Below are 27,407 nucleotides of genomic sequence, written 5' to 3'. Positions count from 1 at the left end.
GGTCCTCTAAAACTTCTTCATAACCACCTTCTCAATCGCCTTAGATAATGGATGAGAATTGCCCAGCATAGTGGAACCCGGTGATGACTTCCTGAGGAGGGGGCAAACCAAATCCTTTTTGGTTTTTGGTAAAGGAACAACTCTCATTCAAATCAGAGTTTACCACTAATGAGTCCACTCACATGACAACCGACAGGCTATTTTAACAAGCTAGGAGGTGCATGCATCTAGACAACAGTCCTAAGGACCCTGTCCATTTCCTTAGGCCCAAGAGGTTCAAAATAATCACAAATAACAAGGCAAAGCTCTTCTCTAGGCATCTTCTCTGGACCTACAACAAGGATGGAGTCCAAGAAATTTAAGCAACTTTGTGCAATAGATGCTGAACAAATTATCCTGCACATTTCTGTAAGAAGTTCGCTGAGCCCTTTCTTCCCAAGATGGCACATTCACCCTAAACAAGGCCATGTATGCAAAAAGGATGCAGAAGCATTGATGCTTTGCTACCCTTAACATCATAAGGTAGGCCTTAATAGCATCTCTAATCCATGTTTGGTCAAGTTCACCCTTTGTTGAGCACCAGTGTTTATCCAGATGTCTCTTCTCATCTTTTCATCTCCGTCAGCTCATCCATGAACCACAGCAAGTGGCGGGATCCATAAGAGGGGAGAAATTGCATGGGTGCAATCCCATCAAAAGCCTTGGCAGCCCTCCTATTCCAAGTAGCAACCAAGGCCTCAGATGCACTTTGCAGCAACTAGCACAGCCTGTCAAACTCAAGGCCCTCAGGCCAGATCCGCCCCACAGGGAGCTTAGATCTGGGCTGCGGGGCCACCCTGGAAACAGTGAGGGACCGGCCTGTGGTGCCTCTGCCAGCGAAAATGGGCTCTTGAGCTCCGTTTCTGGCTGCGATGACCTCCTGCAACCCTCTGCCAGCGAAAATGGAGGTCAGGAGGGTTCCATTTTCTCTGGCAGAGGGTTGCAGAAGGCCCTCACAGCTGGAAACGGAGCTCAGGAGCCTGTTTTTGCTGACAGAGCACTTGGGCTGCCACAGGCGCCCCTGACATGAGTGATATCGAGCAGGTCACACCCACTCTGGCCACACATACTCCCCCAGGTCAAACACAACCCTGATGTGGCCCTCAATGAAATTGAGTTTGACACCCCTGAACTAGGAGGAACCCCTCCCCGCTCCCATCTGGGTCGATCCGTCACCAGGGGCAGATCAATCTAGTGCATCCAGCCTCCTGCAGTGGACAGTGACTCTAGAGAACCAATGCTTATCAGGGCGTGATTTGGCCATGAGAAGGGAGACACCAAGAGCACCACTGCTCCAACAAGAACACCTGTCAGATCATCAGTATGTGGATGATCAGGAATAGCCCATGGCATCAGGATAGCCATGAACTCCCGAACTATCTCAGATCCCATGCCCAAAGAAGACAGATTGAAATCATCCAAGACCATGAGTATAGGAAATTCCACCACCAACCCAGAAATGGAATTAAGGTGCTCAGGTAGGGAGTTGCCATGTAGCAGAGAAGCTGGTACAGCAGTAACAATCCCAACTCCTCCCTAGAGCTCAACTTAATGGACTGGTTCTCATATCCAGTCATCTGTGGAAAAAGCACCCATAAGGGATTCCCACATGACAATCGCCAAACCTCACCCACTTTGAAGGGGAATTATTGCCCTCCTCAGAAACGAGAAGTGGAAACCATGCTGTTTTTATGAGAACACTCTCTTTCCTCTTTCCAGGAAGATTCGCTTACCTCAGGACCATAACCAACTTTTTATAGCAAAGCTTTGGGTGAAGCCTGGAATACCTCACCAAATAGCCATTTTTATTTATTTTATTTTTTAAAAAAAGTTTTTTATTTTGAAAACATTAAAAACAAGACACAAACACACAACATTTATATACATATCACTTTTCCCTACAGCTACTTCGAAGTGATCCTTTCTTACTATTTACATCTATTCACACATATTTTAACTTTATCTTATTCAACAATTTATTTTCCATCATTCTTTCTTTCGTCTAGATCAGTGGTTCTCAACCTTCCTAATGCTGCGATCCTTTAATACAGTTCCTCCTGTTGTGGTGATCCCCAACCATACAATTATTCCTAAAACCATTGAAAATATGTTTTTTTCGATGGTCTTAGGCGACCCCTGTGAACGGGTCATTCGACCCCCAAAGGGGTCCCGACCCACAGGTTGAGAACCACTGGCCTAGATTGTACTTTGATCTTCAACATTTTTTCTCCCCTCTCTCCTTTATTCCTCTTTCTCATTTTTCCTATTCTCCAAAATAGCCATTTTTAAATCCTAAACCAGAAGGAAATTATCACATGATGTATTAGCCTTAGTGAAGTTGTAGTTTACACATTGAGGTCCCTCTTACAGGTAATAAAAGGGGCTTCATTTGTGGGGTGGTGACCACCATCTTGCCTTTTTTTTATATATATATGCTTCCCATTCCTTCCAAGGCTTCAGGGAGGGAATTTTCATTTGAAATGCAATTAATTAGGCCAGGATGGATAGTATTATTGAAAAAGCATTAATTTGTCTCCCAAGATATACTGTACCTTCTTAAAAATAAAGGACTGTTCTGAGTTTAACATATATGAGATCTGATTTGGAAAGATCTAGCATTTCTGGGTTGCTGTCATTGGTTTGTCATGCAGATTTTTATAGTCCAATTCCTGTAATTCTACGTGCAATAAAACAGGAGTTGCTGCAAATTTAATCTTCCCCTGTTAAGAAAGGGGATTTCTTATGAGATTTCAATATTGGTTTTATTAAAAAGGGATTGTTAAGTATAATGCTTCCTGTTACTATTGTAACACTCTCTACATGGGGCTCCCCTTGAAGAGCACCCGGAGGCTCCAACTGGTCCAGAATGCGGCCGCGCGGGTAATTATGGGAGCAACTCGATGCTCCCATGTAACACCGCTCCTGCGCGAGCTGCACTGGCTCCCGGTGGTCTTCCGGGTGCGATTCAAGGTGCTGGTTGCCACCTTTAAAGCACTCCATGGCATGGGACCTGGGTATCTACGAGACCGCCTTCTGCCACCGATAGCCTCCCATCGACCGGTACGCTCCCACAGAGAGGGGCTCCTCCGGGTGCCGTCGGCTAGGCAATGTCGGCTGACGACCCCCAGGGGGAGAGCATTCTCTGTGGGGGCCCTACCCTCTGGAATGAGCTGCCCCCGGAGATTCGTAGGAGTCCCGACCTGCATACCTTTCATCGCGCCCTAAAAACATTATTATTCCAACAAGCAGGGCTGGCCTAATAATAATAATATTTTATTATTTTAATGGGTTGTTTTATTAGAGTTTTCGGCCAATTTATTTAATTGTTTTAAATTGCTTTTAATTTTTATATTGTCATGGTTTTATTTCTGGCTGTACACCACCCTGAGTCCTTCGGGAGAAGGGCGGTATAGAAATTTAATAAAATAAATAAATAAATAAATAAATAGTGTAATCATCAGTGATACAAGAAAAATATGAAAATGCTGTGTGCTTAACCAAGAAACACATCTTTCTTTGAAATGTATGCATATGAATTACACAGAAATTCTTATATTACAGAGAACCTATATTTTCAGAATTCCCTTATGCAAATGTAAAGATGATGGCAGAGGGAGTTTTGACTGAAGAATGAAATAGGACATTATTGATATTAATAGTGGTGGTATCAAAATTATAACAAAATCATAATCGTGAAACAGTTCAGAAGTGCAGGATTATATCAACAGGAAGGGATCATATCAGAAGGAAGAGATCAGTAATTGGGTGCTAATATTGAATTTAAAAATGTCTGAAAAATTACATTCAAAATCTGTATTGGGGACTGGATATGCAGACAGGGTGGTACTATAATATTCATAGGTTACATTAGTTATTAACTCCTCTTTTTTTACTCTCGTTAGAATCAAACAATCCAACTCTTCCTGTCTAGTTCAAAAGATACACACTTTCTGTAGAATGCAATCAAAATTCATAGGAAATGTTCCCAAAGTGATGTTCTTTAAATTAGAGGATATAGAAACAGAATAGAAAAATCTCTCTGCATCTGTAATGTAATGAAATTACATGTAACTGCTTTTTAAGACAAATAGGTATACCTAACTAAAAGGATCAGATTGATTATGGAGTCCATAAGTGGTATGAATTGCAGTGCACCCATAAGAATGGAAAGGAAGGGAAGGGAAGGGAAGGGAAGGGAAAGGAAAGGAAAGGAAAGGAAAGGAAAGGAAAGGAAAGGCAAGGCAAGGAAAGGAAAGGAAAGGAAAGGAAAGGAAAGGAAAGGAAAGGAAAGGAAAGGAAAGGAAAGGAAAGGAAAGGAAAGGAGGGGAGGGGAGAGGAAAGGAAAGGAGGGGAGGGGAGGGGAGGGGAGAGGAGAGGAGAGGAGAGGAGAGGAGAGGAGAGGAAAGGAAAGGAAAGGAAAGGAAAGGAAAGGAAAGGAAAGGAAAGGAAAGGAAAGGAAAGGAAAGGAAAGGAAAGGAAAGGAAAGGAATAGATGTCAGGATTTAAAATTTTACAATAAATTTCTTCCAAATTTATTGCAAACTTAGTATGAAAATCAAAACCGCTGAATTCATTTTGGCTGCAATTCAGGATGATTCCCAGAAAGCAGATCATATTTTAGATCCTTGTTTAATGCTACGCTTCCTATTTATTTCAGTCTGTTTCCCCAAGAGAAAAGTCTTAATGGATTATGTCCCTGGTTCAGAAATAATTGCAGGAGAACATAACCACACAGCCAAGAATTAAATTAATTGAGCCACAAACCTATTGTGATTCAATCAATCTTAATTATGGTCACAGACTAGAATTGGCCCTTGGTGGTTTGTTTTAGTCAAATATCTCTCTGCAGCACAAAAATCAACCCAGGTGCTACCTGGGAAATATCAAGCGATATTTGATGCATTGCCTGTTGCTATCAACAAGGGATCTTGGTAGATAATCCTTTTAATTCATAAAGTGGATTACAGGAGAATAAACCAAAGAGATCAAGAACAATCTTACCTCATTGGACTTAGCACGGTACTTCTAATATTCATGATAGAGGGAATTCCCTCAAACTAAAATAGGGCGATTGTCTCAAATTATACAGAAACCAATATCTGTGTGTTATTAAATAAATAAGACTAATTTCAGCCCAGTTTGAAATCAGGAGGGGCACTAGGTAGGAGCTTAGACCTCAACTATTTCAGATATGGATTTGCTTTAGAAATAACAGTCCTTCCTTCTTCTGTCTACAGTTTAAATAATGCTCTAAAATAAACACATTTAAGATGCTGAAGAATATGAATTGTTAAATAGTGTCCTATTTGAAAAAAAAAAAAATTACATTCTGCCAGCCATTTCAGAGACTTGGCACATTTAAGGAAGTCTCTATAGTTCTATAGCCCCCTTAATTTTTTTTTAAAAAGTCTTTTTACACGACTCCAGAACATAAAATGACTTTATCAAATTCTCCAAATTCAGAAGAAACTCCTACTCACCTTCCTTACATCTGGAATATTAAATGATTTCTTAGTATGAGCAGTCCAACCTACTATCCCGATGTCCAGAGGAAAAACAACTTCTCTATTAGGATTCACCAAATTGTCATCATAACTGGAAGTAGGGGTCACATCGAAGAGTCTGCTAGCTAGCTCTGGGGTACCATTGCGGGAACGGCAAATAAACATGCTACACTTGTCAGCTGCTAGTAACTGTGCCAACCTTTGCAGGACTTTATGTGAGATCTTTTCCATAGCAGCTTTGTCGTCCTGGATTTCGTAAAGCAATTCCAAAAGTATTTCACATTCTTCTACCTTGGTCATCTCTTTGAAGGAGATACCTTCCTTCAAATTCTCGGTGTTGACTCTGAAGAGGTTCGTTAATGCTTCTGGGCGAAGTCTTTTATCATAAAACTCCTTGGCAAATTGCGGGTTGTTGTCCAAATATTTTTCAACATCTTCTTTATTGATTTCACCCATCCTGCTTGGCTTCTATTTGGCAGATTGTTGTTGTTGCTGTTGTTGTTATTATTGTTGTTGTTGTTGTTGTTTTACTCTTGCATCCCCACCAAAACCCAGCAAAAGTCTGATTTTGCTTCTAATGGAAAAAGGGTATGTTGTTTATTATATCTCCAGCAACTATAGACTCTAGATTTGTTCTGTGGGTTTTCCAACCTTCTAAAACCCTTGAAGTATGACAGCAGTCCAGTAGCTTATGCCTTCTTAAGTGAAGGATCCAGTGACTGCTAATTAAAGAGATGTCAGGACACTAAATCCTTCAGCACGCTTAACTTACCTATTCTAAATCAGACATTTGGCATGATAAACCAATCTAGCCATTGCTACATCATGCACAGTATAGAAAATATACCTATAAGGTTGTACGTGTATATTTTCACTTGCTTTCTCTTTCTTTTTTATTAATTTTCCCACGGAGGATTTGCATAGACAATCTTTCGCTTCCTGGAGATCTACATTAGCACACATTGACTCTTTTCAGTATAAACCAGGGGTGAAATGCTCGTGGTTCGGACCGGATCGTCTGATCTGGTAGCGATGGAGGCGGGTGGTTCGGAGAACCAGTAGCAAAAATCTCTGCCCCCCCCCCATTGCCCAGCTGAGCCACGCAATCATCAGAGGCTTTTTTTTTAATTTTTAAAAGCATTTTTTCTACAACCTCTTTGGCCAAAAAAATGCTTTTAAAAGTAAAAAAAAAGTCTCTGATGATCCCGCGCGGCTCAGCTGGGATCGTCAGAGGCTTTTAAAAGCATTTTTTCTACAACCTCTTTGGCCAAAAAAATGCTTTTAAAAGTAAAAAAAAAAAGTCTCTGATGATCCCGCGGCTCAGCTGGGATCGTCAGAGGCTTTTAAAAGCATTTTTTCTACAACCTCTTCGGCCGAAGAGGTTATAGAAAAAATGTTTTTAAAAGGAAAAAAAGCCTCTGCCGATCAGGCAAGTCAGCTGGCGTGGTCAGAGGCTTTAAAAGCATTTTTTAACAACCTCTTCAACTGAAGAGGTTGTAGAAAAAATGATTTTAAAAGTTAACAAAAAAAAAAGTTGGCCACACCCACTCAGTCATATTACCCCCCCCACCAAGTCACGCCCACAGAACCGGTAGTAACAAATTTTACATTTCACCACTGATATAAACGATTCATCAATCTTGGATACACAAAGCAAGCTAGGATGCTTTTAAAGGATTGATGCTGCTTTTTCCATGGAAGGAACTATGTAGGGCTAAAAAGCATAGCACGGAATTCATATACCAAATAAGGGAGCCAGTTTGTGCAATGGTTAGGGCATCAGGCTACAAGGTGGGAGGTCATGAGTTCTAGTTCCACTTTGGGCATGAAGCCAGCTAGATGGCTTTGTGCCAGTCACTCTCTCTCAACCCTGGGAAGGAAACAAACCATTTTTGAAAAACTTTGGCAACAAAACTGCAGGAACTAGTCCAGTCAGGAATCAATGCTGATGCTCAAAGGCATCGAAACATTAAAAAAAAAAACCAACCAACCATCCAACTATCCAGCTCTGAAAAGAGAAGAATTGCTACCAGCCGGAAAGCTGAAATACATAGGAAGGGTCAATAAAATACTTTAGGTTATTATTCTACACAAAGAATTAAGGGAACTTGTAAAAATTGGCTGTAGAGTCCTTGGTGCTCTCTGAGCTTGGTTGGTTTTTTTTTTTTTTTTTGCAAACCTCATTCCAGTGATGGGTTGCCCCTGGTTCGGACTGGTTCACCAGAACTAGTAGCGGGAGGCTCCACCCACTGACCTGGACATCATCATAGGTGATCTGCGCATGCGCAGAAGAGTGCACACGGGCACGATACAAACCGGTAGTAAAGGTAAGTAGAACCCACCCGCCTCATTCCCTTCTATTATTGATGATGTTACCTAAGTGGGTAATGCAATGTCTAAAGAAAACAAGAAAGCTCAGAGGGTACCAAGGACCCCACAGTTCAAACCTGAGTTACAAATTTTCTCTTCTATTGGTACAATTAGCTGTATTTTTTAATTTAGTACCATAAATATGGAAATAGAATTAAAAGTGTATTGTGTGACTTTGTATTCAAAGTCACTGTAAGATCAAAATAAACTAGATTCCATTTAAGTTAGATGGAAAATTCATCTATGCACCTGATCTGAGAAATTCTACATTCTATTGTATCTCTCATGATAGATTGACACTAAGGGTTACTCCACACAATCAGTTTGTTCCAGCAGAAGTATGGTCCATAAGGGCCACTAGCCATCTCTGCAACATTGCCCTCTTTTTGTCTCCAGCCCCACCTGGAGGCCAACTTCCATTAGTCTTTTCCAGCTCTATTTATAAGTATAGGAGCTGGTAGAGATTGCACTGTTTGGTTCAACTGCTTCACTTCACTTCATTGAAGGTGACTATTTCCAGTGTGAATGTGGTAGGAATGCCCCCTCCTCTCTAAATCAGAGGTGGGATTCACTTACCTTTGCTACCGGTTCGCAAATGTGAGCATGTGCCTCCTCTGCGCATGCGCAAGGCCTTCAGCGCATGCGAAGTGCTTCTGCATTACATCTGGGCGGTGGGCAGAGCCTCCCACAATCGCCACTACCGGTTCGCTTGAACCGGACAGAACCAGCAGAATCCCACCTCTGCTCTAAATGTTTCCTTCCAAAGCTATTTCTGTCTTGGGATGCCAGTTTTCTTCTAAAGGAATTTTGACCAGTGAATCTCTTTTTTCTCCTTTGTTTTCACAGTAGACTATTAAAGCAGTGAATCTTCAGTGCTTGTAATTCTTTCACAGGACAAAACAAACTAAACAAAATGGCTGGATATGCACTGGTCAGCTCTTTTTTTCTTTCCCTTGTTTTTGTTCCATTTGGTAATTAGCGGTCCATTATGAGTTTTGGTAAAAAAGAAACCAAAGACCAAGATGAAAGAATTGGACTGTTGGATTTGTGAAACACTAGACTTAAAAATAATAATAATTTATTTATTTATTTATTTATTTATTTTATTAGATTTTTATACCGCCTTTCTACTGGACTCAGGGCGGTGAACAGCCAAGAATAAAAACATCACATGCAAAATTTAAGATTAACATTTAAAAGAATTAAACAAGTTTTGGCCCAATATAAAATTTAAAACACCCCAACTAAAATCAATTAATAATTAAAAATAAGGGGGAGGGGGTCAAGCCAGCCCAGCTTGATGAAATAAAAAAGTTTTAAGGGCACGGCGAAAAGCATAGAGATCTGGGATCCTATGTATCTCCGGGGGCAGGTTGTTCCAAAGGACAGGTGTGCCCACAGAGAAGGCCCTCTCCCTGGGGATTGCCAGCCAACATTGCCTGGCCAATGGCACCCTGAGGAGTCCCTCTCTGTGGGAGCGTACTGGCCGGTGGGAGGCTATTGGTGGCAGAAGGCTGTCCCGTAAGTACCCAGGCCCTAAGCCATGGAGCACTTTAAAGGTGGTAACCAACACCTTGAAGCGCACCCGGAAGACCACTGGGAGCCAATGCAGCTCGCGCAGGAGAGGTGCTCGCGCAGGAGAATGTGGCCGCCCGGGGGATCATGGGAGTGATGGGGTGCTCCCATAATCCCCCACGCGGCCACATTCTGCACCAGTTGGAGCCTCCGGGTGCTCCTCAAGGGGAGCCCCATGTAGAGAGCATTACAGTAGTCCAGGCGAGAAGTGACGAGTTCCTGAGTGACCGTGCGTAAGGAGTCCTGATCCAGGATGAGCTTTTTTTTTGTTAACAAGTTCACTGAAATGTCATTTCACTTAAATTTTCACTGTATCTGAAGTTTAATGAGATGCAGTTTTAAAATCAGGTGAAATTGACTAAGAGTTCTGTTAATTTTCACTTTCTAACGCAAGGGACAGGAAGGAGAATAAAACATGCTTGGGTTTTGTTGTGGCTTAGACCATGCCACTGATGAAACACATCACAGGGGAAGTGCCAAGGAGAAGGCAGCGTCAACGGAGGAGGGCTGACGTAAAGGCTTATCAATGAACGCCACATGTCCTCAAAGACCCATACATGAAAAGAAATGGAATTGGTTGTTTGCCTTCCTAGAACAGTGGGAGGGGTAAAGACAGAATCCCAGGCTATCCCGGAGGGCCAAAGCACGAGAAGGGGCTGAAATCTGGAAAGAGGTTTCTTAAGCTGACTTCATTTCCAGCCTATTTACGCAAGGGAGTCAAAAGCTGCTTACGGCCACAGTGGAAAAAGCCTTAAGAGTTATGCATGTTTACGGAGATCTAAGTCTCTTAGAATTTAATAAGACCAATTTCAAATATTTGTTTGTTTATTTAATGCCTTTTGCCCAAGATAATTAGGGCACTTTTCAGCAAAACAACAAATAACAAAACAAATCTAGGCAATCTATTTTTTTTTTAAAAAGTAAATTATCCATAAATAACAATGAAAATAAATAACCAACTTAAGTGAACATCAGTAGTGCAAAATTATTTTATTAACATGGTATTATAAGAGGAACAATAGCAAATGCCTGCCAAATGTGTGCAAATCCCTTTATCCATTTATAATTTTCTTAGTTTAAAAAAATGATAGCAGTTCATTCTTAAGGAGAAGATGGAGATTTATGTGTTTGATTCTGATTTCAGGTGAGACATTTTGGCACATTCCCTACCACCAACCACCATCATCATGATTAAATTTGAATTTTAAAGAAGTGGTGAACTACATAGATTTTGTTCTGATTTTCAGGCAATTTTGGCATAGCCAGAGCTTGTTATTTTAATGCATACGTTGCTTTTTGCTTTTGATGTTTGTGGTTACTATAGCAAATGCAACTATTTATGGAATCATTCTTAGTGATGCCTCAGCCTTGAGCTTCTGCAGTACGTGGATAGTCTAAGAAGGATAAAAGATGAGCAAGTGATTATTTAAATAGCTTCAAGTCCCAGGGAAATGCCAAAGGTATTTATGAGGTTCTACTTGCTCATCCAGTATTTACATTTAAATACTGTAACCATAGCGATAGCAAGTCATTCTCCTACTTATCCCAAATGGCTAAGTTTTTTTAAAAAAAGAAAGACCAAAAAACCCTGGTTTTGTCATGTTATCAGTGCAACCTTTGACAAGATATTTAAGCCAAGGTTAATTTGATCAACCAAGAACGGCTGAATACTTCATTCACTGCTTTTTCAGCATCCTGCAAGTTTGAAAAGGAAGAGCTTCTTAAGTTTCCTTTTGCATTTTATGCTGTATGAATGTTTATATTTTGAACGAAGAAACGATCCAGCTTTTATTTTTTTAAAAGGAATGACATCAATCCAGAGCATTGAAAAAGGATCTTTGATTACCATTCAAATGCTCGAACTAGCTCAACTTCAAATATAATTTTATTTCCGATAAAATTTGTAGTGACTGACTTTCGGTAGTAGGTTTCAATTTCATCCGCTACCGGTTTGCTCTGCGCATGCGCAGAGACATCCAGGCAGGTGGGCGGAGCACCCTGCCACCACTACTGGCTCGCCTGAGCCGGGGTGAACCAATAGCAACCCATCACTGCTGACTTTGTCAGTTTTTGCCAGATAGTGATATTTAGGTAGGAAACATTGAAATTGTGGCATAAACTCCATAGTTTAGTTGGAATTTTGGTGCTATATCATATTCCAAATATAGGTGTGTTTTTTTAAATAAAGCAGCAAGAAGATTTCCATAGTTCAGCACTTCCATAGTTAAGGACATAGTTAAGTCGCTCTTTTAATGAACAGACCCGATATACAGTCCTTGCTTAATGGTGATAACTGGGACTAGAATTTCTGTCATTACAATCCTGTGACAGGATGCCGGGATGGATGGAACTTCAAGGACCAATCGTGAGGATGACTAGTTCAATGTTGTCATAATTTTGAATGAACAAAGTGATTGTTAACCAAGGGCTATCTATATAAAATCCTGCATATCAGAAGTCAAGTTGCTTCTGTAAAACATTTTCTCCCGTAGGGAAAAAAAAAAAAAGCTTTGGACTTTATATATCTGTAATGGCGAACCTATGGCACACGTGCAACAGGTGGCACGCGAAGCCATATCTGTGGGCACGCGAGCCTTGCCCTAGCTCAGCTCCAGCGCACATGCACATGCAGGCCAGCTGTTTTTCAGGCCTTCCGGGCCCACTGGAAGTCGGGAAATGGGCCGTTTCTGGCCTCCGGAGGGCCTCGGGGGGGGGAGGGGGTTGGGGAAGGCTGTTTTTGCCCTCCTCAGGCTCCTAGAAAGGCTCTGGAGCCTGGGGAGGGCAAAAAATGGGCCTTCCGGTCCCACTGTGCCATCACATGCCAATAGCAGGGAGAACGCAGGGGGGGGGGGTCGCACGCACATGCACGGTAGGGCGGGGCGCACTGAATTATGGGTGTGGGCACATGCATGCGCGACACCCCTGCACTTCCCCCCTTTTGGCATGCGATGGCAAAAGCGGATTATATATGGTTTTTCACCCTCATTTGAAAACGAATGGTTCACTTAGTGCTGAGCTTGATATGATTTGCTTCATGTTGAGTGAGCAAAGTGTTTGAACACAACCACTGAGAGCACTCAATAATAGCCAAAATGGCTTAAAATGATGAGTGCATAAAGACATATTGGCTTGCTCGAGAAACCATGGTTAAAACAAACCATGGCATCGCATGTCGAATAAGTCAATTATAAAGAGTTCTGACCGGTGGTGGGATTCAAATTTTTTTACTACCGGTTCTGTGGGCGTGGCTTGTTGAGCATGGTGTGGCTTGTTGGGCATGGCTTGTTGGGCATGGCTTCTTGGGTGTGGCAGGGGAAGAATACTGTAAAATCTCCATTCCCTCCCAATCAGCTGGGACTTAGGAGGCAGAGAACAGATGGGGTCAGGCAGAGGTGGTATCTGCTGGTTCTCTGAACTACTCAAAATTTCTGCTACTGGTTCTCCAGAACTGGTCAGAACCTGCTGAATACCACCTCTGCTTCTGACATGTTTCTCAAGAAATTAAATGGGCTTTCCTCTTGATTCTGCTACTGTTCTTTAAACTTATTTGATTTGACTAAAAATATTGATCCGAGCAACAAAGAAATATGTGTTTCCTGTCCAGGTCCAGGGTTTAGGATTTTTAATGAAAAAAAGAGGAAGGAATTGATTAACAACATAATCTGGATATTTTTGTTTGCAACACCTTTTCACCATTGTTGCTAGAATTGTTATTCCATCCAAATATGGAGCGTCATCTAGTTTCGGCTTGTTCTGCGTTGTCCAGCTGAGGCTACTTCTTTAAAGAATATTTAACAGGCTCTTTTAAATGATTACGGTGCGGACATGTTGAAACTTCAGAATAAATATTGACTGTGAGGAAATGCCAATTGCTTGAAAAGGAAGAAAAAAAATCCTTTTATATAATAATGAAAGAAACCTATCAACAAGACAGGGAAAGGGGTGTGAGGTAAATTCTAAAGACTTTGATTTGCTGATCTCTGTGACCACCTTCTATATTTAACACATCTTTTAATATCCTTCTTGTGTCTGTTGACTAAAACCCAAAGCAGTATTCTGATTGCACCTCCATAGCAATGGATGCCATCTTGGAAGTATGGCATATCAAGAGTTGGTAACATGGCATTCATCTCATATCGTAACAAAACAGTTTAAAATAAAATCCATATATTCCACATGCAATGATATAACTCATTGTAAACACTTAGGAGTTTTTTTTTTGGTATTGTATTATCATATGTTCTAAGGGCTGCTGCTGGGTAACCTCTCAGATGACTGGAGATAACCTTGGTGTATCAAATTAGGAAAGATCCATACGCAATCAGGTACAATGATAGTTGTTTTGTTCACAAGAGAGACCTCATTTGTTCTTGAGTAAGTGCTTCGCACTGACCTCAACATTTGAGTTGCCATAGGAAGAAAAGGTATGGGCAAAAGCTGCCTTATGTGATTGCGTATGTTCTGCTGATGGCTTCTTAGCATTAGATTATACTTGTTGCTCAGGTACAAATACTTTAGCAACCTTCAGACATTATGGTATACATGCTGTGCCTACCCTAGGCTTTTTGCTAGAAATTGTAGCAATTTCTAATTCAGTATTTCTCAATCTTCGGACCTTGAAGATGGGTGGATTTCAATTCACAGAATCCCCCCCTCACCATGCTGGACTAATGCATCATGGTATCATTATACAATGTGAATTATAGATAGTCCTCAACTTACAACAGTTAATTTAGTGACCAAAGTTACAACAGCACCGAAAAAAGTTACTTATGATTATTTTTCCCACTTACAACCATTGCAGCTTCCCCATGGTTGTGATCAAAATTCAAATGCTTGGCAACTGACTCATATTTATGATGGTTTTAGTGTCCCGGGTCATATGATCACCTTTTGTGACCTTCTGACAAGCAAAGTCAAGGGGGGAAAGCCAGATTCACTTAACAACCATGTTACCGACTTAACAATTGCAGTGATTCACTTACCAACTGTGGCAAGAAAAGTCAAAAAATGGGGCAAAATTCACTTAACAATTGTCTTGTTTAGTAACAGAATTTTGGGGCTCAATTGTGGTTGTAAGTCGAGGAATGCCTGTGTATAATATATGTCAGTGGCACCTTGCTATCACAATATGCATGAGTTACTTCCCTGCCCCACATCCCCATCAACCCAACATGAATGTCCATAAAATGGCTAGGAAGGATTTGGGAATGAAAACTCCAGCTGCTCAGAGTCACTTCAAAATACAAGATGGGTGGCAAACAAATGTGATAATAAAAAAATACAGAAGTGTCCTGATTTTGGACACATTTCCTTGAGGAATTACTGAATTATTGGATGTGAAATATTTTGAACATTAAATTTTTTTTTTAATTAATGCCATAACCAACTTCAATTTCTTTAACTGCTTTGGCAGATATCTCTATTGATACAACTGCTTCATTTATACCCTTTATAAGAATGTGTTGACCACAGAGAAGATGGAGTCTCAAAAATCAATTGTTCTCCAGAACTATCGTGTTGCTGACATACTTTATGTGAAAGGCAGCTCATCCCCAGGAATTCTATTTTCTGCTGTGGCTCACATTCACATGTAAGACACTTATTCTCCCTTTTAAAAACAAGATAACTACACTGGCCCTTAGAGGAAAAACAGTCCAGTCACTATATTGTCATACAATGAATGTTGGATCTTCTTTCCTACCACAATTCCATTGTAAAAGAAAATATCAGAGAGGCCCAAATAATCGATGACAACATTAAGAAGCCTGAGTGGCATAGGAGGCTAATGCCTCCTACTAAGGCAGCATTTAACATCCAGCTGCCTGCAATTACTGCAAGTTCAATTCTCACCAGGCTCAAGGTTGACTCAGCCTTCCATCCTTTCTAAGGTAGGTAAAATGAGGACCCGGTTTGTGGGGGCAATAAGCTGACTTTGTATAAAATATACAAAAGTATGAAGGCTATTGCTTAAGCCTCCCTGAGTCTCCGGAGAAGGGCGGCATATAAATCAAATAAATAAATAAATAAATAAATAAATAAATAAATAAATAAATAAATAAATAAATAAATAAAAATGAACGAGAATCCTTTTTGCCTTAACAATGATATCATGAAGTGTTTCTTACCACGCCCAAATGAGCATGAAAACAAGAACAGTTCTCAGAGACACCTGCAGTCATCAAGCCCTCTTCTGAACCATAGCCAGAGCTTGCTGCGTGAATCCTGCTTTTTTTGACTTGGCTTTTACTCAGATGGTGTTACATAAACTGGAGAGACCTCTTTTGGTCCAGAATCCAGGGGAGAGTATGTGCTCTACCCACCCACCCCCCATCTAGCCAGTGACTGGGGATCAAAGATCATTGCTGTTTGCTTCCCCAGCCTCCTGCTGCAGAGTTATGCAAGATCTTTGTTAGGAGAGTTTGGCCAGCAGCTGGAATTAATCTAACGCCTGGTCTCTGCTTGCCTCCCCCTCCCAATTCTACTGCATGGGTTTACAAAAAAAAACTTCTCCGCCAACCTCACCCAAGGTTATAAAGCTCATGTCCTCTTCCTGTTTGCTTTAGAATTTAGCTGCTGGGACTGCATTTCTCTTCCGCAGACAAGTAACTTCTTTAATTATTTGAGCCCCTTTCTCTGGTAACTATGACATACAGAAGAAGACCTCAAAAAGTCCCAATAGTACCCTGGTTCAGAAAGACCCTTTTAGAGGAATTCTAGTGCCCTATTTAGGGGGGCTTCATAAGACCTCCCGTTTCATCTGCCACATGCTTAAAAGAGCCTGTTCTTCATCCTTCCTTTAGGTTATTCTGGACAGTCTTCCTTTTTTTTCCCCATGTTATGATTGGTATTTGATTTTTGTTGCAGGCACAGAGGAACAAGATGTCTTTTGGGAGTCCAAGTCTTGCCTGGTTGATGCTGGTGGGGTTCCTGGCATTATTGGATAGCAGATGTCAAGCTCAGCGGGACTGCCGAGTGAGCAGCTTCACGGTTCAGGAAAACTTTGATAAATATCGAGTAAGTATCCTGCCCTCATCTTTTCCTTCCTCTAGCTATTCTAGTTTGCTCCCCTACAGCCCATCCCTGTGCTTTTTGCTGCTCCCCTCTTTCCAAAATGTTCCCCAGTTACATGAAAGAATCTGAGATGGCTTCTTAGCTGCCTGTACAGTAAGCCTGATGGATAGAGTATGGCCAACCTAGAGAAAAGAAAGACTGGGGGGACATGATAGCAGTATTCCACTATTTGAAGGGCTGCCAACAAAGAAGAGGGGGTCCTCTTATTTTCCAAAGCACCAGAAGGCAAAACAAGAAACAACGGATGGAAATTAATCAAGGAGAGAAGCAACCTGGAATTAAGGAGAAATTTCCTAACAGTGAGAACAATTAACCAGTGGAACAGCTTGCCTTCAGAAATTGTGGGTGCTTCATCCCTGGAAGTTTTTAAGAAGAGACTGGACAGCCACTTATTTGTCTGAAATTGTATAGGGTCTCCTGCTTGAGTAGGGGGTTGGATTAGAAAACCTCCACAATCCCCTCCAGCTCTATTCTGAATTGAACTGAATTAAATGATCTCTTCCAAGTAGCCATCTTTCTTACCACCTTCAATTTCTTTCCTGAAATCTACCATGTCACCTTGATTTTCATGCCCTACACCAGGTCTGGGAAACCCATGAGTTTCTGAATGTTGCTGAACTACAATTTTGTGCAGTCTGAAACCATTTAGAGGGATATAGAGTCTCTATCCTTGAATTTCATAACCACACCTAAATATAACCCAGATATGCTTCTTTTTTTCATCTACTGCTTCTTGGGTTGCCAAATGTAAAACAGGGCAGGAACTGTCATCTTCTACACTATCAAATGCCATGTGTTCTGTCGCTGCTAAATGGATAAGAGTGTTAACATTGCATGAAGCTAATTCACGGTTATCACTCTTTGCAGCAGAGAAAGGCAGTTAGTTGTGTTCATTGCTCAGCAAACTTTTTCACTCCTCCCATTTATTTTCAGAAATAAATTTCAAAGGGTGTCACTCTCTTAGAGAAATCTCTTTTGTGAATTGCGTTAGATATGTTTACATTTCAAATAACATCAGTTACTTCGTTTTACCTGAAGTTCCTCCTTGAAATTATTGTTGTTCACAATTGTTGTTGACAGCCTATGTATGTAGACATTTCATCTGTATGTAAACTCCAAGTGAGTCATCTTCTATTATAAAGGCTAGATTTCAAGTTTTCTTGTTGACAGACAGGTTTTTTGGTGGGGGAAGAGAATTGGCTCCACTTCATTATCCAAATCATTTATGTGTAATTTCCACAAGGCTGAGTTATCTAATCCACTTTATCTCTGCTTTACCAGTGTTAGAGATGACAGTAAAAGGAAAAGCTTTCTAGATCACTTCCAATGGATAGCAATTATTTTTGATACTGATCTTAATTTTGGCTTGACTTCAACAATATAGTTTTTACTCTTATGTTTTGTAATGGGCCTTTTTCAGTGCTGTAAACTGCCTTGAGCATTATGGGATGATACCTAACAAATAAGTAAAAATAAAATAGAGAGACAAGTTACTTTAGATGCAGAAGAGCACATTTCATGAAGTATAAGGCACAAATCTTTAGGACTCTTGACAGGCAACAGTCATAAAATATTTTAGACTTCCTTTTGTAAGATTGCAGAGAATTCTTCAACTCTGATTTTTCTGGGAAAGACAAATCTGACATTGGACATTTCTTACTGGTGGGTGACTTTCCCTTTCACTTTTCTTGGTTAGTAAGGAAATCAAAATTAGATATATAAGGAAAAGGTATGGATATACAGGATCTAGTGTTTTCCTTTGACTATTGGCTCATAATCAGTGGATAATTTGCGTCACCCTGGAATGGTATATATTTGTACCTTCCCATTGGTTTCATAATAACATAAGAACTATCTGGTAAATAAAACAAAAGTTAATTATTAAGTTTGGCATAGTTATTGTATATAGTCTACCCTTCTTCAAAGAAATGGAATGGAATGGAATGGAATGGAATGGAATGGAATAGAATAGAATAGAATAGAATAGAATAGAATAGAATAGAATAGAATAGAATAGAATAGAATAGAATTCTTTATTGGCCAAGTGTGATTGAACACACAAGGAATTTGGTGCATAAGCTCTTAGTGTGCATACAAAAACAAAGTAATAGGACATATATCATAAATCATAGTTACAATCATTAATCACAAGATACAACAAGCGATAAAGCATAGATACCAATAGGAGAAGGTAGTAGGAAAGATGAGAAGATGAGAAGGATAAGAAGATGAGAAGGATGATATCAATACAGTCCTGCTACATAAGTAAATATCTTTAGGCCTATAATCAATATTTGTACATCTGTCCTCAGAAGTCCCAAAATATGGCTTGTAAGTGGCACTCACCAACTTAATATGGAATTTTATTTTAAGCAACATTTGCTGAGAATCAAGGTTTGTTCAGTTTCCCTTAAAACGTTTTAGGGTTTCTTGAAGTTCATACTTGCATAGTGTATTTGGAATTTCATTTTTGTTGCAAATGTTAATGACAGATGAACATGGCTGCAATTGAAACTTTCTTTGTTGGCATTTCATTTCCTCCTATTGACCTATTCCTTTAGACAGGTCTGCTAAGGATTTTTTTCTCTCTTTTGGCAGTACGCTGGCAGTTGGTATGCCATAGCCAAAAAAGACCCTGAAGGATTGTTTCTTCAGGATAACGTGGTGGCCAGCTTTACTGTGGATGAGAATGATAAAATGACTGCCACTGCCAGAGGCCGAGTCGTGCTCTTCGGGTGAGTCTTGAGATCCAGTTTCCTTCACAGACGGTCCAACTCTATCATTAGGGAGGGTCAGGTTGCTATCTTAGATACCCTGGGACATCAAACTGGTAGGTTTTAGAATGTATTACTACTGCAATAAAGAAGGACAAGGCAGGGGACAATCCAATAGTGATGGTGGTAATTTCCATCTTATGTCAAAAATCACATCCAGCCTTGATTATTATACACTTTGAGTTGTGTTGGAAGGTTCAACACAAGGAGAAAAATGGTTATTTCTCAAGTCAAAAAATGATGTGATCCAGCTTGTTATAGTTTTTGCCTCTCTTCTACCTGCTCACATTCTTTTATTCCTTACTGGTAAGCCCAAGTAGCTACAGATTTACAATTATGACCTTAAATCCATCTCTCCTTTTCAGTAACTGGGACATGTGTGCTGATATGATTGGCACCTTCACCGAGACAGAGGACCCTGCCAAGTTTAAAATGAAATATTGGGGTGTGGCCTCATATCTCCAGAAAGGAAGTGAGTATATACCAGGAGGAGAGCTAGTTCCTCAAAATTCTTGCTACCTTGACTTCTCAAAGCCAAAATTCAATAAATCTGGAAAGTACCAGGTTATTTTTTATTTATTTTTATTTATTTATTTTCATCAAGCATGTATTAGATATCAGATACAAGTATAGTATACACATGATTATGAATACATGAAATGGATATGAATAAAAGGGAACATTAGGACAGGGACGGTAGGCACACTGGTGCGCTTATGCACACCCCTTAGAGATGTCTTAAGAATGGGGTGAGGTCTACAGTAGACAGTCTAAGGTGAAAGGTTTAGGGAAGAAACCACAGAGTCAGGTAGTGCATTCCAGGCATTGACCACTCTGTTACTGAAGTTGTATTTTCTGCAATCAAGTTTGGAGCGGTTTACCATAAGTTTGTATCTATTGTGTGCTCTTCGATTGTTTTGGTTGAAGCTGAAGTATTCATTGACAGGTAGGACATTGTTGGGGGAGAAGGTTATATATCTAGTCTCTTTTACTTTGTGAAGAGATGTCGGTCAAATCTCTAAACCTTACATACAGTAGATGAAAGGAGAAGAAAATCTCCCACGCCTGCCCACTGAAGCTCCAGCTATATTTAAGGAAGTTGCTCAGAATAGACTGACATAATTACCGTTTGAATGATTTTGTTACTAAAGCTGCTGAAAATCTGGTTTTAGCTTTCCCTTGAAGTCTTCAAAAAAGGCAGATGGAATTGCCTGCTTTTTAAAAGGTTTTTTCCCTTCCTTTTTTGGCTAGAACAGACTAACTCCAGAAATCATCAAATATTACTGGAAAGGCTGTTTGTCTCCAGGGTTGGGGTTTTTTTTTTTTTCACCTCCACCTTCAACAGATATTCAACCTTTGGTCTGCCACGAAATCACAACAGGCTGCTTCCTAAGGACTCGGGAGTCCAAAGGCTGGTGTGCTTGTCTGGGCCATGTTAAACACTAAATCTGGGGCATCCCTTCTATTGTATCTTATCAAAAACTGGCTCCATTCTTTTAGAAAGGAAGCTGTTAGAAGTCCTTAACCCTCCTCAAGTTATTTGATAACTTTAAAGATAATGTACTCCTAATGTTGATTCCTGTGTAAATTTCAGGACTTTTATCACTTAAGCCTGGTCAGTTTACGGATGTTAAACTTTTGGCTTCTTCAGCACCAAAATACCATTAGCAACATTTCTGAAAACCATTCTCACTGTTGTCTTCACCAGTTTGACTTGCCATTTGCCTCTGAAATAATGTTTTTAAATCTGGTTTCTATTCATAATTTTTATACTTACAGCATAAAGATGTATGCGAGTGACCAAATTGCCCGTGTATTCAAACATTTCAGAATCGGTTTTAAATAGCCTTGGTAGTACAGTGCCTTGTAGTAGTACAGAGCCTTGGTAGTACAGTGGTCTAAAGCACCCTGTTATTAAGAACAGCTGCCTGCAATTACTGCAGGTTCGAATCTCGCCAAGGCTCAAGGTTGACTCAGCCTTCCATCCTTTCTAAGGTAGGTAAATTGAGGACCCAGTTGTGGGGGCAATAAGCTGACTTTGTATAAATATACAAAAGAATGAAGGCTATTGCTTAGCGCATTGTAAGCCGCCCTGAGTCTCCGGAGAAGGGCGGCATATAAATCAAATTTAAAAAAATAAAAATAATAATTGGCATTTTCTAATACAAAGATAAATCTCCTCTCTGATAAAGTTCAGTACCTGAATGGCAATACTTGTTACACTCCTAAGTAGATGCCTACAAAACAGGCTTTGTTCATAAAGAAAGAATGTATGAAATCGCTTTTAAAGTGAGTAACGGTGGATCAATAATGTGATCCTGAACTAATGGGCTTGGTGGAATAAAAAATGCAGGTAGTCCTCATTTTACAATATTTGCTTAATGACCATTCAAAGTTACAACAGGACTGACAAAAGTGATTTACATCCAGTCCTCTCACTTACAAATATCATAGCATCCACACAGTGACGTGATCAAAATTTGGGAGCTTGGCAACTAGCACGAATCTACAACCGTTGCAGCATCTTGGGGTCTTGTGAAAAGTTGTTAAATTGGACTTAACAACTACAGTGATTCACTTAACAATCCTGGGTAAAAAAAGTTGTAAAATCAGGCACGACTCACTGAACAGCCCCCCTTGCTTAGGAAATTCTGGTCCCGATAGTCATCATACGTTGAGGCCTACATGTAAAGTGATACTGAATTTTCATTATGCTTTATCTTAGATGATGATCACTGGGTTGTGGCCACGGATTACGATACTTATGCTCTACATTACTCCTGCCGTAATATTACTGAAGATGGGACTTGCGATGATAGCTACTCGTTTTTGTTTTCCCGGACTCCAGATGGGCTAACACCAGAAGCACAAAGAATTGTCAGGCAAAAGCAGGTGGAAATCTGCCTAGACAAGCAATACAGGCGTATTGTACACAATGGTAAGGAACATTTTATTAGAATTTTACAGGAAATCTGGCTCAGGATGGGATAGATTGGAAACAAGAAAGCTGCTAGTTCTAGGGCAGTTAGAATTCTTAGTGGCACACAGATGCCATAATCACCTTAAGATCCTTGATAAAAACAGGGCCTCTCTTCCAGAGAGATTGTGGAAGAAAATAGCACTATGAGTGAAAGATTATGTATCTCTTCAAGTGGGCAAAATTTAAGTTCCTAATGCATTTGTGTAGATCAGTGTTTCTCAATCTCAAGGAGAGATTCAACCTAGAAATAAGGAGAAATTTTCTGACAGTGAGAACAATCAACCAAAGGAACAGCTTCAGTGGTGGGTTGCTCCCAGTTTGCACCGGTTCTATAGAACCGGTAGTAAAACCGGCGGAAGGCTCCGCCCACCGACCCCGATGTCATCAAAATGCTTCTGCGCATGTGCAGAAGAGTGCACGTGTGAGCGAAGCAAGCACGCACGCGCAGCCCCACTGCGAACCGGTAGTAAAGGTAAGTAGAACCCACCCCTGAACAGCTTGCCTTCGGAAATTGTGGGAGCTTCATCATGGAAGCTTTCAAGAAGAGATTGGACTACTATTTGTCAGAAATGGTGCTTAGGCAGAGGGTTGGACTAGAAGACCTACAAGGTCCCTTCCAACTCTGTTAATCTGTTAAATCTCACCCAACCTTTGAGTTGCATGGACTTCAACTCCCAGAATTCTCCAGGCAACATCTTAAAGTTGTGAGGTTGAGAAATACTGGTCTGGATCATCATATGCCTTAAGACTAGCTTTCACCAATCTGATTGTTGGGGCTATTACTCTTAGAATTTCTAACCAGTATGACCCAATGGCTGGGAAATTTGTAAGTCTAAGACGTCTGTTACATATGCTTCAAGTTATATTCATGGCAAATCCTAATACATAAAGTTTAAGAGGTGCAATCTGATTTGAGGAGTAGCTCATACTAGAAACAAACTTATAAACCTATTTATCCATCCGGAATGCCACTGTTTTTCACACTGAATTCTAGTCAGCTGCTGTGATCTCAAGTCTACTTGGCCAGAATCTCGGGGGACCAAGGAGAGGGCATTGGAAGGCAAATTAGGCATGAGAAGACTCATGAAAGGAAGAAAACAAATTTGGCCATGAGTTAAACATTGAGTGTTTTTAATAAATAATGGAACTGAAAAAAAAGGAGGCCCAGAGGAATTTCTGCTCTTCCATATTAATTCATTGTTATCTACCAGTTTTCTCAGATATGATTCATATACTTTTTATTTTATTTATTTATTTATTTTCATCATTTATTTTCATTTTCATCATCAGATTATCTAATAGATAATCTATCTATCTATCTAGATGTATAGATATAAGTATAAACATGATTATGAATACATGAAATTAATACGAATAAAAGGGAACATTAAGACAGGGACGGTAGGCATGCTGGTGCACTTATAAAAAGGTAAAGGTTCCCTTCGCACATGTGTGCTAGTTGTTCCTGACTCTAGGGGGCAGTGCTCATCTCCATTTCAAAGCCGAAGAGCCAGCGCTGTCCAAAGATATCTCCGTGGTCATGTGGCCGACATGGCTAAACGCCAAAGGCGCACAGAACGCTGTTACCTTCCCACCAAAGATGGTCCCTATTTTTCTACTTGCATTTTTTACGTGCTTTTGAACTGCTAAGTTGGCAGAAGTTGGGACAGGTAACGGGAGCTCACCCCGTTACGCGACACTCAGGATTCGAACTACTGAACTGCCAACCTTTCGATTGACAAGCTCAGCATCTTAGCCACTGAGCCACTGCTCATGCACACCCCTTAAAGACCTCTTAGGAATGGGGTGAGGTCAACAATAGACAGTCTAAGGTTAAAGTTTTGGGGGGTTGGGAAAGAAACCAGAGTCAGGTAGTACATTCTTCCCTCTCCAGTCCTTTTGCAAATAGAGGCAATCTGACTTCTTTATTTAAATTTGGATTATTTTCTCTTTTTGCTAGGAAATCTCTTCCTGCAGTTCTGTAATCCAGAATATCTGTTTTTCCATCCTGAAATTCATGTCTTTCCCTCACTTCAGAGTTAACATTATAGCAGCTGTCATACTCATTCATACAATATTGCCTGTCCTGCAAAAAGCTTTAACCTATTACTCATGGAAGGTTTGTCTATATCAGTATTTTTTAGACTTGTCAACTTTAAGACGTATGTATTATTCTTGAGACATCCAGGGTGAAATTAAACAAACATTCATACCATCTGCCAGCTCTAGAACCATATTAAATCAAACCAGTTCGCTTTATTTTGTAATGCATTCTGGGAATTCTAGCAGATTTAGTTTCTCTTTTTCTTTCTTAGGATTCTGCGACTAAAGACAACATACTCTATCGAAAGCAGGAAAGCAGATTCTCAGTAGTTAAAAGCTTTTAAAATGTACTGTTTCAAGAGAAGTCCTTCATTTCAATTCAATTCATTCGTGGGTTCATTTGGATTTTAAGTATACTTATGTGAATTACAGATAAGTAATTTATCATTTATCCTTCCACCAGTTAATAAACTGAAATCAGTGTAATAGCACCACGATTGTGTTGTGAACGTGTATTTATGCATTTGGGATATGTAATTAGCATGTTGTCTTTGCAATGTTTAAAAATTATAAATCCAAATTGTCGGAACTACTTATGTGTTGTGTCCCTTCTCATTCTACAAATGATCCACAAATATTACTGTGTTGGTAGAACTTCAGCTCATGGATAGTGAAAGTATACCCTCATCTTGACCAGCTGAAAATCTTTTCTTGAGACTGAATGGTCATAGTTTCTGATGTCTTGACATTTACTGGCAGCAGTGGCTGCTATCTTTAAGAAAGAAAAATCCCATTGGAGGGTAAATGGATTTAGGGCTTGGGTTAAGCCTCCATGAATTTGGACAGAAAAATGGACATTGCCAATGAATTTGGAGTGCATGGATATCTTTAGAACGGCACTTACTTGTCAAGTCCGGCCTATCTGCAATTCCTAGTAAAATATATGGGAAAATCCCATTGGTGGGAAAATCTATTAAGGATTTGGGTTAGGCCACCATGAATTTGGACAGAAAAATGGACATCGCCAGTGAATTCGAAGCACATGGGTATATTTAGGAGGGTAGTTAAGTTTCAAGGCGGGTATATCTGCATTTCCTGGTATAATACATGGGGAAATTCCATTGGCAGGAAAATCCATTTAGGATTAGGCTTACGCCACCATGAATTCGGACAGAAAAATGAACATCACCAACGAATTCAGAGCATATGGGTATATTTCCTGGTAAAGTACATGGGCAATCCCATTGTTGGGAAAATCCGGTTAGAGTTAGGCCACCATGAATTCGGAATGAAAAATGGACGTCGCCAACAAATTGAGAGCGAATGGGTATGTTTACTTTTCGAGAGTGGCTTTTCTGCATTTCCTTATAAAATAAATAGGAAAATTTCCCCATTGGGGGGAAATCCACTTTGGGTTATGATTAGACTTCCGTGAATTTGGACAGAAAAATTGACATCGCCAACAAATTCAAAGCGCATGGGTATATTTAGCATTTCCTGGTAAAATACATGGGAAAATCCACTTAGGGTTGGGCCACCATGTATTCGGACAGAAAAATGGATCTTGCCAAGGAATTCAGAGTGCATGGGTATGTTTAGGAGGTCAATTATTTTTTGAGTCTGCCCTATCTGCATTTCCTGGTAAAATACATGGAAAAATCCCCCATTGGAAGGAAAATCTACATAGGGTTAGGGTTTGGCCTCCATTAATTTGGACAGAAAAATGGACATCACCAATGAATTCAGATCACATGGTTATGTTATGAGGGCATTTACTTTTCGAGTCTGGCCTATCTGTATTTCCTGTTAAAATACATGGGAAAATCCACTTAGAGTGAGTTAAACCACAATGAATTCAGACACAAAAATGGACATCGTGTCAGCCCTGGAGGCCATCTTTTCTTTGGAACTTCAGGGCTGCTACATTTAGTGCCTGGGAAAACGGGAGGGGGGATTTGCAAGGAGTTGGTGAAGCTATATAGCGATAACATTCTTTTCTCTGAGAGTCAAGGACATTCAGCCTGCACCTGGGTAGGAGTGGGCTGTCTCCAGTTCGGATGGTAGATTGATTGGATCATGTGACAGACATATGGGTGCAGGGGATGGGTCACTGACTTTCTTTTGGGGAGGGGGAAACCCAGGAACTTTCAAATTCGGGTTTTCCCAGATGTGCCAATCTGACATCTCTAATAAAATGGATCTTTGAGGACTTGCTAGCTTTGGAGTCTTCTTTAGTTGGGGGTGTTACTTGGAACTCTGACACATTGCCCATGAATTTGGAGTGCATGGGTATGTTTAGGTGGGCATTTCCTTTTCGAGTCTGGCTTTTCTGGATTTCTTGGTAAAATACCTGGAAAAATCCCACTGGCAGGAAAATTCACATAGGGTTGGGGTTAGGCCCCCATGAATTTGGACAGAAAAATGAACATCACCAACGAATTTGGAGCGCATGGATATGTTTAGGAGGGTTAGGGTTCCTGGTAAAATATATGGAAAAATTGAAGACTTTGTTGTCGCAGAAGCTCACAGAAAACTAAACACAGAATCTGAGCAATTGCATTTGAAACTTGTAAACTGATCTTTGATTAACCCATGTCACAGGAGTCTAAAAAAGCTGGTTCTTGATTAATTTCTCTTCTAGATAAACTTCTCAATGGTCCATTTTAAAGAAATTCCAAGAGGACTGGTTCCTAATTGGCCAGGAACTAATTGCTATTAGTTCCTACAAAAAAGAACAATTAAAAAATTTCCTTGAAGAATCAGTCAGCAGCCAGGCTCAAGAACAGCGCAATCAGGAATTGATTCTTTCATTCTCGATAGCCATCAATGAAAATAAATCTGTGGTCAGAAATTCTGATTGTGACTTCCTACCAGTAGGACAATGTTTCTCAATATTGGCAACTTTAACTTGTGTGGACTTCAACTGGGGAATTCTAGGAGTTGTAATCCATACAATCTAAAGTTGTCAAGGATGACAAACACCATTCAAAAGGAAAACTGGCATGTTAAAAGTGGTATAGTCCTACTTAAGTGGTGAAAATTCCCAGT

General features: G+C 40.2%; 2 protein-coding genes across 3 annotated transcripts in view; one reads left to right on the top strand and one right to left on the bottom strand.

Moving 5' to 3' along the window:
• PDE6C (phosphodiesterase 6C) overlaps positions 1–5,999 on the bottom strand; it is a 38,101-nt gene extending 32,102 nt beyond the window's left edge. The window contains exon 1 of the mRNA XM_070944940.1: positions 5,520–5,999. Coding sequence (XP_070801041.1) covers positions 5,520–5,999 — 480 coding nt within the window. The remainder of the gene's footprint in view (positions 1–5,519) is intronic.
• Positions 6,000–16,023: 10,024 nt separating this feature from the next.
• On the top strand, positions 16,024–24,948 carry RBP4 (retinol binding protein 4). Of its 2 annotated transcripts, none has more exons than XM_070945328.1 (6): positions 16,024–16,093; positions 16,356–16,505; positions 19,161–19,297; positions 19,702–19,808; positions 22,062–22,274; positions 24,632–24,948. In XM_070945328.1, the coding sequence occupies exons 2-6, from the start codon at positions 16,371–16,373 to the stop codon at positions 24,643–24,645; spliced, it is 606 nt and encodes a 201-aa protein (XP_070801429.1). In that variant the 5' UTR covers positions 16,024–16,093; positions 16,356–16,370; the 3' UTR covers positions 24,646–24,948. The 2 variants fall into 2 exon arrangements, with proteins under 2 accessions (XP_070801429.1, XP_070801428.1); XM_070945327.1 differs by having other exon boundaries at positions 16,053–16,127.
• Positions 24,949–27,407: the final 2,459 nt, after the last annotated feature.

This window comes from Pituophis catenifer, unplaced genomic scaffold (genome assembly GCF_029215685.1).
Source record: "Pituophis catenifer annectens isolate HBS135680 unplaced genomic scaffold, rPitCat1.0.hap2 SCAF_6, whole genome shotgun sequence".
In the NCBI taxonomy this organism is placed as follows: domain Eukaryota; kingdom Metazoa; phylum Chordata; class Lepidosauria; order Squamata; family Colubridae; genus Pituophis; species Pituophis catenifer.
This window is presented reverse-complemented; position numbering and strand designations above follow the sequence as displayed.

Bases quoted from the DNA above. Each gene is read 5' to 3' on its own strand.
- RBP4 (XM_070945328.1), top strand. From the start codon at position 16,371: ATGTCTTTTGGGAGTCCAAGTCTTGCCTGGTTGATGCTGGTGGGGTTC. The intron at 19,298-19,701 runs GTGAGTCTTGAG...TCTCCTTTTCAG, and splicing joins GGCCGAGTCGTGCTCTTCGG to TAACTGGGACATGTGTGCTG. The intron at 19,809-22,061 runs GTGAGTATATAC...GCTTTATCTTAG, and splicing joins CTCATATCTCCAGAAAGGAA to ATGATGATCACTGGGTTGTG.